Source organism: Epinephelus moara, chromosome 21 (genome assembly GCF_006386435.1).
Source record: "Epinephelus moara isolate mb chromosome 21, YSFRI_EMoa_1.0, whole genome shotgun sequence".
NCBI classification, from domain to species: Eukaryota; Metazoa; Chordata; class Actinopteri; order Perciformes; family Serranidae; genus Epinephelus; species Epinephelus moara.
This window is the reverse complement of record NC_065526.1, coordinates 5,672,195-5,685,279: the sequence shown is the minus strand read 5'-3', so window position 1 is coordinate 5,685,279 and position 13,085 is coordinate 5,672,195. Positions and strand designations below refer to the sequence as shown.

Here is a 13,085-nt window from a genome sequence, read left to right as displayed (position 1 = left end):
AGTAGAGTTATAAAGAAACAGGAAATGGGAAAACCACAGTAAATTAGAATATAGGTGCCTCAAACTTTCACCTTTTCTTATCAGTATTTGATTAAAATGTACTTAATTACTTTCCGGCATTTCAAGCGGGCCATTATTTTGCAGAGGTAAAAGAAGTATTCAGATTTTTTACTCAAGTTCAAGCAGCAGTACCTTAACTCCCATATCGAGTTTTCTAAAATCTGGGGACCCTGTATTGAACACATCAAAAGGGTAAAGAGTCAAGCTGATTAACCACACCATAATTGTACTTTTTTCCCTTTAACTGGCAGTGTGTTACCTTTTATTTTATTACTACTGTATTATTATTGTTATTACTACTACTACTATTATTATAAATATAATAATATTTTGTTAATTTTATTTATCTATTTTATTTTAATTAATTTCATTTTTATTAATTTAATTTGTTTTTTCTTCCTTCTGTCCTGTATCCCTTATGTCTGTTTTTATATTGTTAAAATGTAAAAAAATAAATAAATAAAATAAAATAAAAATTCAGAGATACAATTTATTCTTAAAAAAGTAGCAATACCACAATGTAAAAATCCTACATTCAAAATCTGACCTTAGTAAAAGTGTACAAGTACTGGAATTAAAACAAAGCCTACTCAAAGTAACAAAAGTAAAAGTATTATGCATAATGGCCATTTTCAGACTCATTTTTATTACTGCATTATAATTAGTGATGCATTAATGTGTCACTTTAATGTTGCAGGTAAAGGTGGAGCCAATTTAAACTACTCTATATACTGCTGAGTAGCCTCTAATTATTATTATTAATAATAATAATAATACCTCATCATGTGTTAGTTGATTTATATTTTGTATTAATAACTAAAAAAAATTAAAAAATAATTGCCCATAAATTGTGGTGGAGTAAAAGTATAAAAATGTCAATCCTCAAGTAAAGTACATGTACTTAAAATAATAATACTTGAGTAAATGTACTGCGTTACTTTCCACCCTCCTCCTGTCCACGCTGTTGGATAATGAAACACACCCCTCTCTCTGCTTCAGATTGAGCAACAGCTACAGCTCCGGCTGTGCTGCTAGTTAGTCTGCAAACTACAGAGTTAGCAACCACCGGCAAACCGCTGCTGCACAACAGTGGGTTAATATAAAGTATTGGATGATACAGTGTTGTGTGGGCACACATACAAACTACTGCAGCGGCTTTAATTGACTTTATTTTGTCGCCATGTCCTCCAGAAAGGTAAGAAACCTGCTCGCTCGCTAGCTAACTTAGCTAGCTACATTGCTAGCGAGGTTAAGCTAACTTTAAGCTACAAGCTAGTTAGCATTAGCAACAGAAGTTATGTGCCTCTGCCCGCCCACAGCTGAGTAGAGTTTACCTGTCAGTCATGTGTCAACTGATTTGGTGTTATACATATTTTCTTTATTATCACAACAGATACACTGCTGTTCTAATTTAATGTTATAAACTAAACTTGATGCAGGAGAGCCAGCTCAATGAGAATCAGGGCTAAGTAAGAGCTGTTAAACCAGTTGTTTAATTTAGAGGTGATAAATGTGAGTTGACCTCCTGTTCTCCTCTTCCTCTACATTTTTTGTAGCGTAAAAGAAACTACAAGGACGTTAAGTGTGTTTTCTTTCCGGATGATGTCGACAATGGTTTGCAAAAACTGGGGAGAGAGCCATCATCACTGTCCTCTGTGTCCACTGCTAAGAGCTGGGAGAGGTGTGGGGACAGTTTCCTGGGCACTCCACTGATGAAGGTTGATAACTATAACATCCATCATGACATGATTTACACACATATAATACTCTATCATATAATAAGTCCCCTGTTGCTCTGATTGTTGATGGTGTTGATACTTGTTTGTGTTGCAGAACCTCAAGTCATCAGGGAGGAAACTGTCTGACATCAGAAAGTTGGCTCAGTCCCCTGCTTCAGGTACTTTGTTGTGCAGTTTAATTAAGTTGCAAATATTGTGTACGTAATCATAGTCAGCGTATTGCATACAGTAGATGCCAGTCAGCACACCCCCAGTTTGGAGAAGCAGGCTGGAGTCCGACACATAAGCTAAGCAATGTACTGCTGTGGATAGGGGTCAGCAAAAAAAGTTTCTTTTTTAGATCGACTGCACTAGTATAGCGCTTTTCTAGTCTTCCAGCTACTCAAGGCAGTTTTTACACCACATGTCACACACTGGTGGCCGAGGCTACCATACATAGTGCCACCTGCTAGTCAGTAACCATGGCTGTCGCACGCTATTGGAACAGCCAGTTCAGTATCTTGCCCAAGGATACTTTGACATGTAGGCTGGATGAGAGGGTGGTCAAACTGCCGATCTTCCGATTAGTGGACGGCTCACTCCACCTCTGAGCCGCAGTCATCCCACCTAAAAAATGTCCCACCAAAAAAGATCAGTGTCAGCTTAAGTGTGTGCTATATTGAGAGTATTTCCAGTGCATTACCTTTCTCTCAGACCACCCGTTCCAATGGGAAAGCCTTTAACGACTTCAGTCCCCGTCTATGCCCTTGTCAAAGCCACCAGACTCCATTGACAAAAACAGTAATTTTAGCGTGATGAATGCAGGAGCTGCTGGTCTGCCACTGCTTTGATCAGTTAGGTAGTTTGTGTTATTGTGTGAATTTGGTGAACCCAAACTAAATGGCAAAGTCACACAGTAACAAACACAAAAAAATTATTGAGGCAGCGGTTGACCAGTGCTCCCTTTGCCCAGCAGTATTAAATCACTGCTTTTTTCAATGGAGTCTGGTGTTGAAGAGAAGGGATATAACAGCTTCATTTCCCAGTTGGAAATCACTGTCTGACATTAAGGTAAAGCAGTGAAAATACTCTCAATATAGCAAACACTTAAACTGGTACTAGTTTTTAGGTGGGACTTTTTTACCTGACCCCTCCACAGCAGTACATTGCTTAGTGGGTGTGCCGACTGACATCTACTGTATGTATCACACTGACTATAGATAAGTACGTCATGCAACCCCACTTAAAAAAAACAAACACTCAAACTCAAAACATTGATCCACAATTTTGTTACTTGAATTAACTAAGTAAAATAGCTATAATGTCCACACACAGAAGTATACATTGTCTGAGTGCTTGTTTTGGTTTGTGTGCACCTGTGGAAATATGTCTGCATGGTTTTAATCATTGAAATTTAACAGACACCTCATTATTTCTCTGTCTTGTGTTTGCCCAGTACAGACCAGTGCTGCTCACTGTGATGAGGACCCAGTGCACATTGCATGGAGCTCCAGTGACAGTGAACAGTCTGATAATGAGACCCAGGAGAAGCATCTCTCCAGAGTTGTGGCTCAGCAGCGACAGCGTCCTCAGAGACCGGGGAGGCCCTCAGCTCCCATTCAGTCGTACATCGGAGCACTGCGCATGCTCAGAACTGATAAAGGTAAATTATGTCTGTCGTGACTTGCTTACGGTGCACCTCAGCTTTTCATGAGCTCACTATGCATAGTAAAAAAGACATATATACTTCAACACACACTGATGTGAGGGTGGTGTTGATCTTGTCATTTAACTTGTGGCAAGAAAGTTGTAACTCAAGGCACACTTAGTAGCTTTTTCCAGGGTTTTCTCAGTTGTCATGTTGACTCAGCTGTCATCCTGAGACCCGAGGAGGGAACTTCAGGCACTTGTTAAGAGCTGCACAATCTCCACTTACTGATCCACTTCATTCCCCTCCACATGCTCTGAGAGATGCAGTATAGAGACGCAAATACTTTTGAAATTGGTGCTGTATGACAAGAGAAAAAATTGCTGTGGCATTTGCTTTTACCAAGAGGCCGAAATCTTATAACTACCTGAATGCACTGTGACCAATAAATGCTCCCGCTGGTGGATGATGTAATGCGAGTTGCACATCCGAAAACAAAATGGCAGCCGGCTGGTAACAAACAATCTTGAATTACAGTCAAACAGTAAGCTGAAATATGTTTCAGAAAACATTTTAGGCGAGAAAAAGGCAACGCAGTACCAGAATTTTGGTTCATATTTGATAAGCACTTCCTAGTTCTACTGTGTGGTTTGCGTTTGAGGGGAGGGGTCTCTTCTCTCTCTCCCCATCTGTTTCTATACGCTTTGTGTCGGTGGTGGTGGCAGTATACAAAAATGAGGAAGCACAATCTATAGTTTGAGCAGCAGCCCAGGGGTCGGTGAAATTTCCAAAGGCCCGTTTCCACTGAAGAAGTTCCTGGTACTATTAGGGGAGCAGGAACTTTATAGGAACGTCCTCTTGCTCGGCCCTCTCAACCGCCGTGTCTCCACTGAGAGGGCGGAGTAGGAGGAAGGTTCCTGTGAAGTTACCGGGCTCTGGATGTGACGTAATCGTTGCGCGACCATTTTGACATGGCAAAGAAACAAAGAAGAATAACAACAACAAAGAAGAAGAAGAAGAAAGCAGATGCGACTCCTCGTCTGCTGTTTTAAAAATGCCGGCTATTTTGTCGCTTTGTGTTGACGTCACGTCCCGTCTTGAGTATAGCACCAAGTAAACCCCAAGCCCCACCCAGGAGTTTTTCAGGGCTGTTCTGAGTACCAACTCCGAGGCAGGGACTTGTTTGTTCCGGAACTCTGTCCTTCGGGGGTGGTTCCTGCGGTGGAGACATGCAGCAACAGCCCCGGCCCCGTAAAATTACCCCGAAGTTCCTGCGGTGGAAACAGGCCTCATGTCATGCCAATGAGCAGGGATATTTAATGCACTGGCAAGACGGACGGAAGTTTAACACAGTTCATTTACACATAGTACCCACATTGTTCTCATACAAAGCTGGTTAAAAATTGGCAGAGTATCCCTTTAAGAATATTTTGCCAAACTTAAACCTATTGTTTTCCTTTATGATTTAATTTCTTTCTTTAGATGACCCTCCTGTTATTGACACAGACAGCGATCTGGATGAATCTGAGGAGGATGTTGAAAAGGACAGTGGGCAGCAAATCTCTGAATGTGAATCAGAGCCCTCTGATGAAAAACCAGAAGACTTCCCTCTGGAAGCTGCGAATGTGAGTGAATTGCACTAACTCTGATACTTTATGTTGCTTCAGCCTGTATGTAACTTGCAACTCATTTTCTCAAGAGTGTTATATATTTTATTGAACACTAGATGGCGCCACTAAACCACTTAAATTCTACACAACTTATTAAGTCCAGTGTATGTTTCTAATTATAAGTGTATAGTTGAGAACCAGTGCATGCAGTTATCCTAGAAGTAGTGCCATAAGCATCAGTACTTTTCCTAGAGTCCAGTGAGACACCAGATGATATTCTCTTCACTGTGTGTATTAAACCCGATGAGCTTTAACATCAGTGTTGGCTTCCCTGGCATGAATGCACGTGTTTTAGTTTATTGCAACTTGTGTTATAATGTTTAATTTTCAGTCTTCATATCAGTGTTGTTTTAGTTATTTTCATTAAATTTGTTTTGATTGAACGGTCACCCATCACACCACTAGGTGGAGTGTTGCAGTCATGGTCCCATGTCCTGAAAGGGCTTGACAGGCTCAAACCAGCATTGCACTGTGCTCTTTCTAGGTTCAGGTTGTACTCCAAACTGTCAAAGTTCACAGGCTGAGGTAGCAATAAAGAGCTGACAGAGTGTGGAGGGAGAAGTTGCCACTTATTCCCTGATCCAAGGCAGATGTTGAAACAGTTGGGAATACATGAAAATGAAACTTTTGTGCTTAATTGAAGGCAGTAGTTGCTTTTGATTCTCTGAAACTCAGATGCACAAAGAATGAAACCATTTCAGTAGGGTTTATACTGGAAATCAAAACTTAAACTTAGCTTATTAAGCTTATGTTGAATGTTAAGTTTATTGTTCAAGCAAAAATGCTAAACATTTGATGGTTTCAGCTTCTTAAATGTGGGTATTTACTCCTTTTTTGTGTTGCATCACAGTCAAAACTCCCAAAAACATTCAATTCACTGTTTTTAAGACGTAACATATCATTCGGTGACGTCAGCTTGGGCTCAGAGAAATTGTGATGGGCATTTTTCACTGCTCTGTCAATATTAATTGACAAAATAATCAGCAGATTCATAGATAGTGAACGTAATCGCAGAAACGCCACGTAGTACGATGCGTTCATTGTGGTTTACTGAACACACATCTCCTGCTATTTTATTAGACAAACACGTGTGTTATCATAGTAGCCAATCTTTTGTGGGCCCTCCTGTGTGCTGCGGAAACTTGGATTGACTGTTCCTTCTCGGAAGTCATTCAGCAGCAGTGTTTGTTAAAGGCAGGGCTGGCACTGACAGAATGCTCAAGGAGTGGTGAAGGTGTTGCGCTCAGGTTCAAGACTGCACACAGCGTTCAGTCGTCGCAGCACATATTTACAACATGTAATTGATCAGCTAGATGTGGTCAAATTACAGAGGTGATGTGGTTTTGTAGATAGTGGTTTATGAAAATGTTCTTGCACGGCTTGGCGATGGTTGACGCCAGTTATCAACTGAATAAGCTAGTGCTGTCAGTGTTGATTCTGAAGATTTGAAACAGTTTTGATACGCATGTTCCTTAGTATCGATACTTTTGATAACACTCTTTTACTTTCTTTTCTCTCCGACAGCAAGCTGACACACACAAACACCCTGCTGCAGTGCGCCCATATCCTCACCTCTTCTCAGTCACTCACAGTCCTGTCTTCTTGTCGCTCATCTCATTCAGTCTGGCTGCATACAGGCTTTTGCGGCAGTTTTATTTTTAACATGCACTTTATTGCATTTTGAGTGTGAAAATCTCAGAGGATGTTGAATATGTGTACGACTGCAAGAAGAATATTGTTTTCCTTAATGTAAATGCTACTAACCAAGAAAAGAAAGTCGTCATTGTCATGTTATAGCCTCGTTATATTTAATAAAACCTTTAAATTGTATAACGTTATTGTCAGATTTTCCCCGTGGTATCAAATCACTTCAAATATTGATCTTTTTCAAGGTATTGTATGGAAGTTATAAATTCCAGTGTCATGATAGCACCAAAAAAAAAACTCAAGGTACCTTTAAATAGGGCTGCAACTAACAATTATTGTTATTGCAGATTGTTTCCCAAAGCCCAAAATGACATCCTCAAATGTCTTGTTTTGCCCACAACCCAAAGATATTTAGTTTACCATCACAGAGGAGTAAAGAAACCAGCAAATATTCACATTTAAGAAGCTGGAATCAGAGATTTTTGACCAAGATTGGCGATTACTTTAATATCTGACAACCAGTATTTTGTGATGACGCGCTCAGTTTTCGCAGGGTGTATGTTGAGAGGAAGCCTGTAGACAGATTGACATCACCCCCACAGACCCAGCTACTTCCTCTTGTCACAGTTTATTTGCTGCTATCAGCTCTCTGGGGTCAAACAAGATTTAAGATCACCCAACAGGAGGCTTGTGGTCAGAGGCCTACTAGGCAGAGAGACTCTTATGGGTCCTAGTTTTTCAAGTATGCTTGAACTGGAATGAATACATGTTGTGTTTTTTGACAGTTTGATTGCTCATAACTCAAATCCAGATTCAGTAATGGGAATAGCATTTGGGTATGTGGCGTTTTATTATAACATTACAAAATCACAATACGGTAGAATTTGATTTAATTAGAGCAGCAAAATGGAACAACCTAGTATGAATTTCTTTGCTGCCCGGAAAGCTTGCTCAAATGCTGCCAATTTTAAATCAAACCGGATCTAACAGGATACAGAGGAGAACATCCTATTCCAAGTCAAAGTTTAATATTCCAGATAAATGCAGGGCTGACTCACTCAACGTATATGTCTGCCAGATTTCTGTGTTATTGTACTAGCGCTGAATGTGGATAGGCGGAGCTGTGAGGGCAACTTTGCATCTCAAGGCCAAAGAGAAAGGCCACTTCCCAGATGGAGCGTGTCTCGGTCCGCTAACCTCAGCCGCACAGAGGGTCAGCGACCTCCAACACATCAGTGCTCCTCACTAGATCAGGGATGTGTCATCAGAGCAGGACTATAGACGAGTTTTTACTACTGTTTGTTCAGGGAAACATGTGAGTGGACGAGGCTGCGCAGAGCTGTGTACTCACAATGCTTTCAGTGCCGGGTGAAAACATTTTTGAGCCGGGGCCAGGAACATAGTGTTCCTTTCTCTCTGTAGCTGGTTAGAGTGTGACGTCTGCTGGCACGCCGCCTAGCAGGGTCAAGTTGATTCAAATAAGAGAGCACGTTGGCTGACAGAGCCTGGTATGCTGGTCTTGTCTGCACATGACAGGAACTCAGGTTTCTTGTGGATTTTTCCATGAGAACTGATTCCCTCAGGTGCAGTGAGCAGTGATACAGCAAAAAAGATTTTGTTTTGTTAACGTATCTTGTGAATTAATCAGTCTGATTGTGTAGCAGTGTACCATATCCACCCTGTGCCTGATTGAGTTCATTGTTTTATCTAATCTTTAGTGACTCAGTGTGAATTTACCGAAAGCTGAGGCCATTTTAAATATCTAAAGTCCCCCTGATATATAGTGGCATTTTATCTGTGATTTAACACTTTTAAAATGATTGAATTAATTTAGATATCTTATTTTAAAATTGCGTCAAATTATTATGATTATTTTTTTTAAAGTTAATTAATCCGTAATTATCACCTGATCCCTAGATGCCAGAGCTGGAGATCTCAGGCTACGTTTCTGATGGCGAGAACATTGAGGGCACAGTGACCTCGAGCAGACTGGACACTGAGAGCCAAACTGGTGAGGGCAGCAAAAGGTCAGTCAGTGACTGGGTCAGATCGGCTCAGGCGATGCTGCAGACGCCTGAGAAACCGCAGTCCAAGAGGGAGTCCAAGACCCCTGAAGACTCCGCCAAAAAGAAACGGAAATTTCAAAGGTTTGAATGTTCTTGTAACTTTAAAGACACGTCAGGGAATTCAGCTCTTTGTGTTGTGATACTGATTCTGATATCGAAACTCTCTGATCCAATACTAGTACTCAATATTTCCCCTCATTTAAAGTATGTGTGCTACAGCATGTGGAATCATTGTAGTGTAAGGTGACATGGGGCTGAGAAAACACTCAGAAAAAATATTGCGTATATTTTAAGAGCCATACGAAATCATTAATCACATTTTTCAATGATGAAATCGTATTTTAAATGCAGCTGAAAGGTGCATCACTTTGCACTGTACATAATGAACACTGCACATGATCCTATAAAACATGACAACATCTCACTAAATAAACGTTAATAAGTAACTGTTATTGTTAACAATTTTGGCGGGAAATTGTGTAGGAAATTAAATCTTTAGGAAATGTGACTGATTATTACAAAAGCATTTTCATTGGGTGAACGCAATTGCATAAAATACCATATACTTAGTATACACAGCATTCAGATTTGGCCCTTCCGCCCTACACTGTGTGCACATACACTGCAAGCTAATGTACAGTTGTAGGAGCGTTAGATTTGATGAGCAAGCTAACTAAGCTAACCACAGCAACTTCCAGTAGACAGAAAACAGGTCAACTCCACAGACCACCTCATCTTCGTCCTCTCTCTCAGTGCTCGCCAGTGAAAGTGAAAGACAACTCCAGATTCTGAATGGGCTTTGTCCACGTGGCGTTTCGTCTCGCTCTATTTTTGTGGGTTTTTTTGGCACTGTGTCCGCAATTTTTGTAGCATCCTCTTGGATGCATGCTGCCTACGATCTCGCACCTGGTCGCTACCTTTTTATAAAGTCCTGATCTTAGCTGCGTGCTGTTATCGGCTGGGGCATACACCCAGGAATGTCCTGAACACAGCAAAATAAGAAGAGAATACAGGCAGAGGGCAGGGTCTCTGCAGATAAATACACTGCCACACACTATGCTTTCTGTGAATGTGCGACGTGTAGCCGATACCTGATTAAAACTGATCACTACATCCGTCCTGCACTTTATTATTCATTCCAAGTGTCAGAGTCTATTGCCTCATAATAAAAGCAAACAAAGTACCAAGACATGTTTCTTGCTCACTGCCAGATGACAGTCAAACTCTGGCGGCAATGTTTCCATTGCAGAACTGACGATGAAAGGGACACCTGGTGTCATGATGTGGGTGCTAAATGTCATTGGCAGCTCCAAGCCCACCAAATCTGACAGATCTGTAGTCTTTGACAGCTTGTGTTTTACATCAGAAAGTCTCTGTCTTTGAAATAAACAATTTTGCACATGCTTTTGTTCAAGCCGCGTGAGTTTATCATGTCATCTGTTGTACCCTTGTGTTTGTTTGTTGCACAGCGGAGGTCTGGCTGAGAGGCTGAATCGACTGCAATGCAGACAGAGGTCAGCTGTGAGCTTCTGGAGGCACCAGTCTGTCTCTGACACCTCAGCAACAACAGGTGATGCACACAGACTCCACTGTACTCTCCACAGGATGCTGCACACATTGACCTCTGGACCACAGCTCGCATTTAACAATGAACTTTGATTTGTGAGTGGGATGAAGCCTGTCTCGAAGCAGGTGTGATTCTTTTCTATGTGTACGGAGACGCTGAGGAAGTGCCGGCTGCAAGTTGATCAATGTGGCTCTGAACTGTGAACTCAGTATGTAGGTGACAGGAAACTGCTTGCCTAGTTCTTTTTTCCTTTCCGTGGTGAACCAAACCACTTGTGTTCTCTAGTTAAGTATCTCCTTGTAATAGGACACAAGCAGTGGCTTAAAGGTGACAGTTGATCGTGGAAAAAGTAGACACCCACCTGATACAGCTTCGCGGTCAGTAGATGGTTTGATTAGCGTAATGTGTGAAAACTTAAACGGAGGGTTTAAGCGTGGAGGTTTATATTGACTTAACCTCATTTTCAAAGTCCAATGGTGGTTTTTTTTGCATCGATAACAGCTTCTGTTTATGTAGAGTTTTGAGATGGTTAAAATCTGATGGCGTGCAGAGTGCGTAATTAAACCCCTTTAGCAGAGTGTGTTCCTTTCCAATTTGTCCCACTCCTTGGTACACGCTTAACAATAACAACACTGGCTCGATCATGCTGTTACAGGACACCTGTTTATCTTTGTTGCTGTAATTTCGGCGTGTGATGTCAGTGCACTTGCATACAGGCCTTGAAGTGTTTCCTGACACGATGCCCTGCCTACAACTTATCAGATCATTAGGCCAAGAGGAGGATTTAAGGACGTTCTCAGTGTTGGCCCACTGCCTGCGGTAATTCTGATTATTTTGTAATCTGGGCGGCACAGAGCACAAATGAAGCACTTAGGATTCATGTTTGGACAAATGCATGTTAAAACTTAATCGCTCTCCAGCGATCCCTTTGATATGATTTACTCATATCGTATTAAAATTCCCCCCTCCGGCCACTTTCAAGGATTGTTAACGTACACAAGAACAGATCTGCATTGACTGTGAGCTCTCATGCTGCAATTTTCACAATTCAATGCAGTCAATTTTACACACAACATTTGCATGCAGCCAAGTTGCTCTCTTATCTCAGTGTGATTTACAGCTTCAGGGCATTGTCTCGATTTGCTCTTCTTAAGTATCTCTGTCGACTTTATGGTGCGGGCCAAAAGCACAGTCAGCGCTGTGGTGAAATTCCAAACATTTGCACACTCACCCAGTGGGATTCACTGTGTTTCATATCCAACTCAGCCTGAGTCAGTAACAGCTTTACAGTTATGCAGTGCGAATTGTTCTGATGCTTAAAGAGAATTACTCTCATAACGCATAATGAGTCCCACAGAGAGCAAGAGTCCGTGAGAGCATGAGTACAGTCTTTAAACACACACACACACACACACACACTCAACATCTGTGTTGTTGTTGCTGTGCTCTCCAGCGGACAGGCCTGGTGTGCTGGTGCTGGAGGTGCTGGAGGTTCAGGAGGAGTGCAGCATGCAACTGGCGCACTGTGAGCACCACCGGCCTCCCGGAGTGGGCCACCAACACAGTCACCCTCTTTGTGAGGAAAGAGCTTGTGTGCTGGTGCTGTTCAACAGAGAGACTGCAGGCCAGCTGATTCCTGCGCCCAGAGATATCGTCCACATATACCCGCCATGGTGAGACGATGCAGTACACGTCACCCTCACAGTCCCCATCTGCTTTAAAATGTGTTTTGCTCTTTGTTTCTTCACCTGGATGATTACACCCTCACTTTGCAGAGTGATGTACGTGTGGAATCTGACAGACTGAAAGACTGTTTTCAATTTAATTTGCCGAAGGAGAAAAAAGTTTTTCTGTGCTCAATTTAAATCTGAGATTGATACATGAACAAACCAGCAGGATATTATGACATCACAGCTAGTTTGGAGCCAATGCTGGGCCCATTATGCAACTGACACAAGTGTGATGAGGAAACTTGAAACCTCCAGTGAACACACGCTGAGACGGGACTTACAATATGTCTCATATGCAGTAGATGCTTTATAGTTTTTGTAGAAAAACCATATCAGACACAAATTATTGTTCAAAGCAGAGTATTTCATGTGTTATAAAACGTGTCTGGAGGGTGAACTGAAATAATTATCACATTTTGCTGCAGTTTGCATGCAGTTTGATTTGGATATTTGATGCTGCAGGGCGGCCAGCAGAGTCTGAAAGTGACAGCCGTTGAACACCAGCTGCAGAAAACTTTGGGAGATTTATTAATAAGGATCATTTGTCACTTCAGGGGGTTCTCCTGCAGTTTAAGACGAATTGCAAGCTGTTATAGGAGTTTGGATGGGAGTTAACAGTTATTATCACTTTTATTAATCTGCTGATTATATGCTTGATTAATTATCATGTCTATAAAATGTCTGAAAGTAGTGGAACATGCACATCATAATTTCCTAAAGCCCACAACCATCTTAAAATAGCTTTTTTTGTCCAGCCAACAGTCGTAGATAAAAGGCTTACAATGATTTTAAGTTTCGCAAATGAGGCGCTGAAAAAAGTGACTTGTGATTAATCAATTATCAAAATAGCTGCCGATTTATTTTCTGTTAATGGACTAAGCAATTAATGTTTCAGCTGTAATAAGGACAGATACGTTTCACACGACAGGTAGGGTGACACATTTGTGTGACAAATGAATACTACACTGATTAGTGCAAC

The 13,085-nt window shown here is 41.4% G+C and overlaps 1 protein-coding gene across 2 annotated transcripts in view; it reads left to right on the top strand.

Annotated features, from left to right (window-relative positions):
- The first annotated feature begins 1,063 nt into the window (after positions 1-1,063).
- The window catches only part of spidr (scaffold protein involved in DNA repair), a 46,325-nt gene continuing 34,303 nt past the window's right edge, over positions 1,064-13,085 (top strand). Inside the window, exons 1-8 of one of the 2 annotated variants that reach the window (XM_050075053.1) lie at positions 1,064-1,255; positions 1,617-1,778; positions 1,894-1,957; positions 3,235-3,441; positions 4,909-5,051; positions 8,661-8,890; positions 10,279-10,379; positions 11,830-12,049. In XM_050075053.1, the coding sequence (XP_049931010.1) occupies positions 1,241-1,255; positions 1,617-1,778; positions 1,894-1,957; positions 3,235-3,441; positions 4,909-5,051; positions 8,661-8,890; positions 10,279-10,379; positions 11,830-12,049 (1,142 nt within the window). In that variant the 5' untranslated portion in view covers positions 1,064-1,240. Of the gene's footprint in view, positions 1,256-1,616; positions 1,779-1,893; positions 1,958-3,234; positions 3,442-4,908; positions 5,052-8,660; positions 8,891-10,278; positions 10,380-11,829; positions 12,050-13,085 lie in introns of those variants that run through there. The other variant, XM_050075054.1, reaches the window with a different exon arrangement.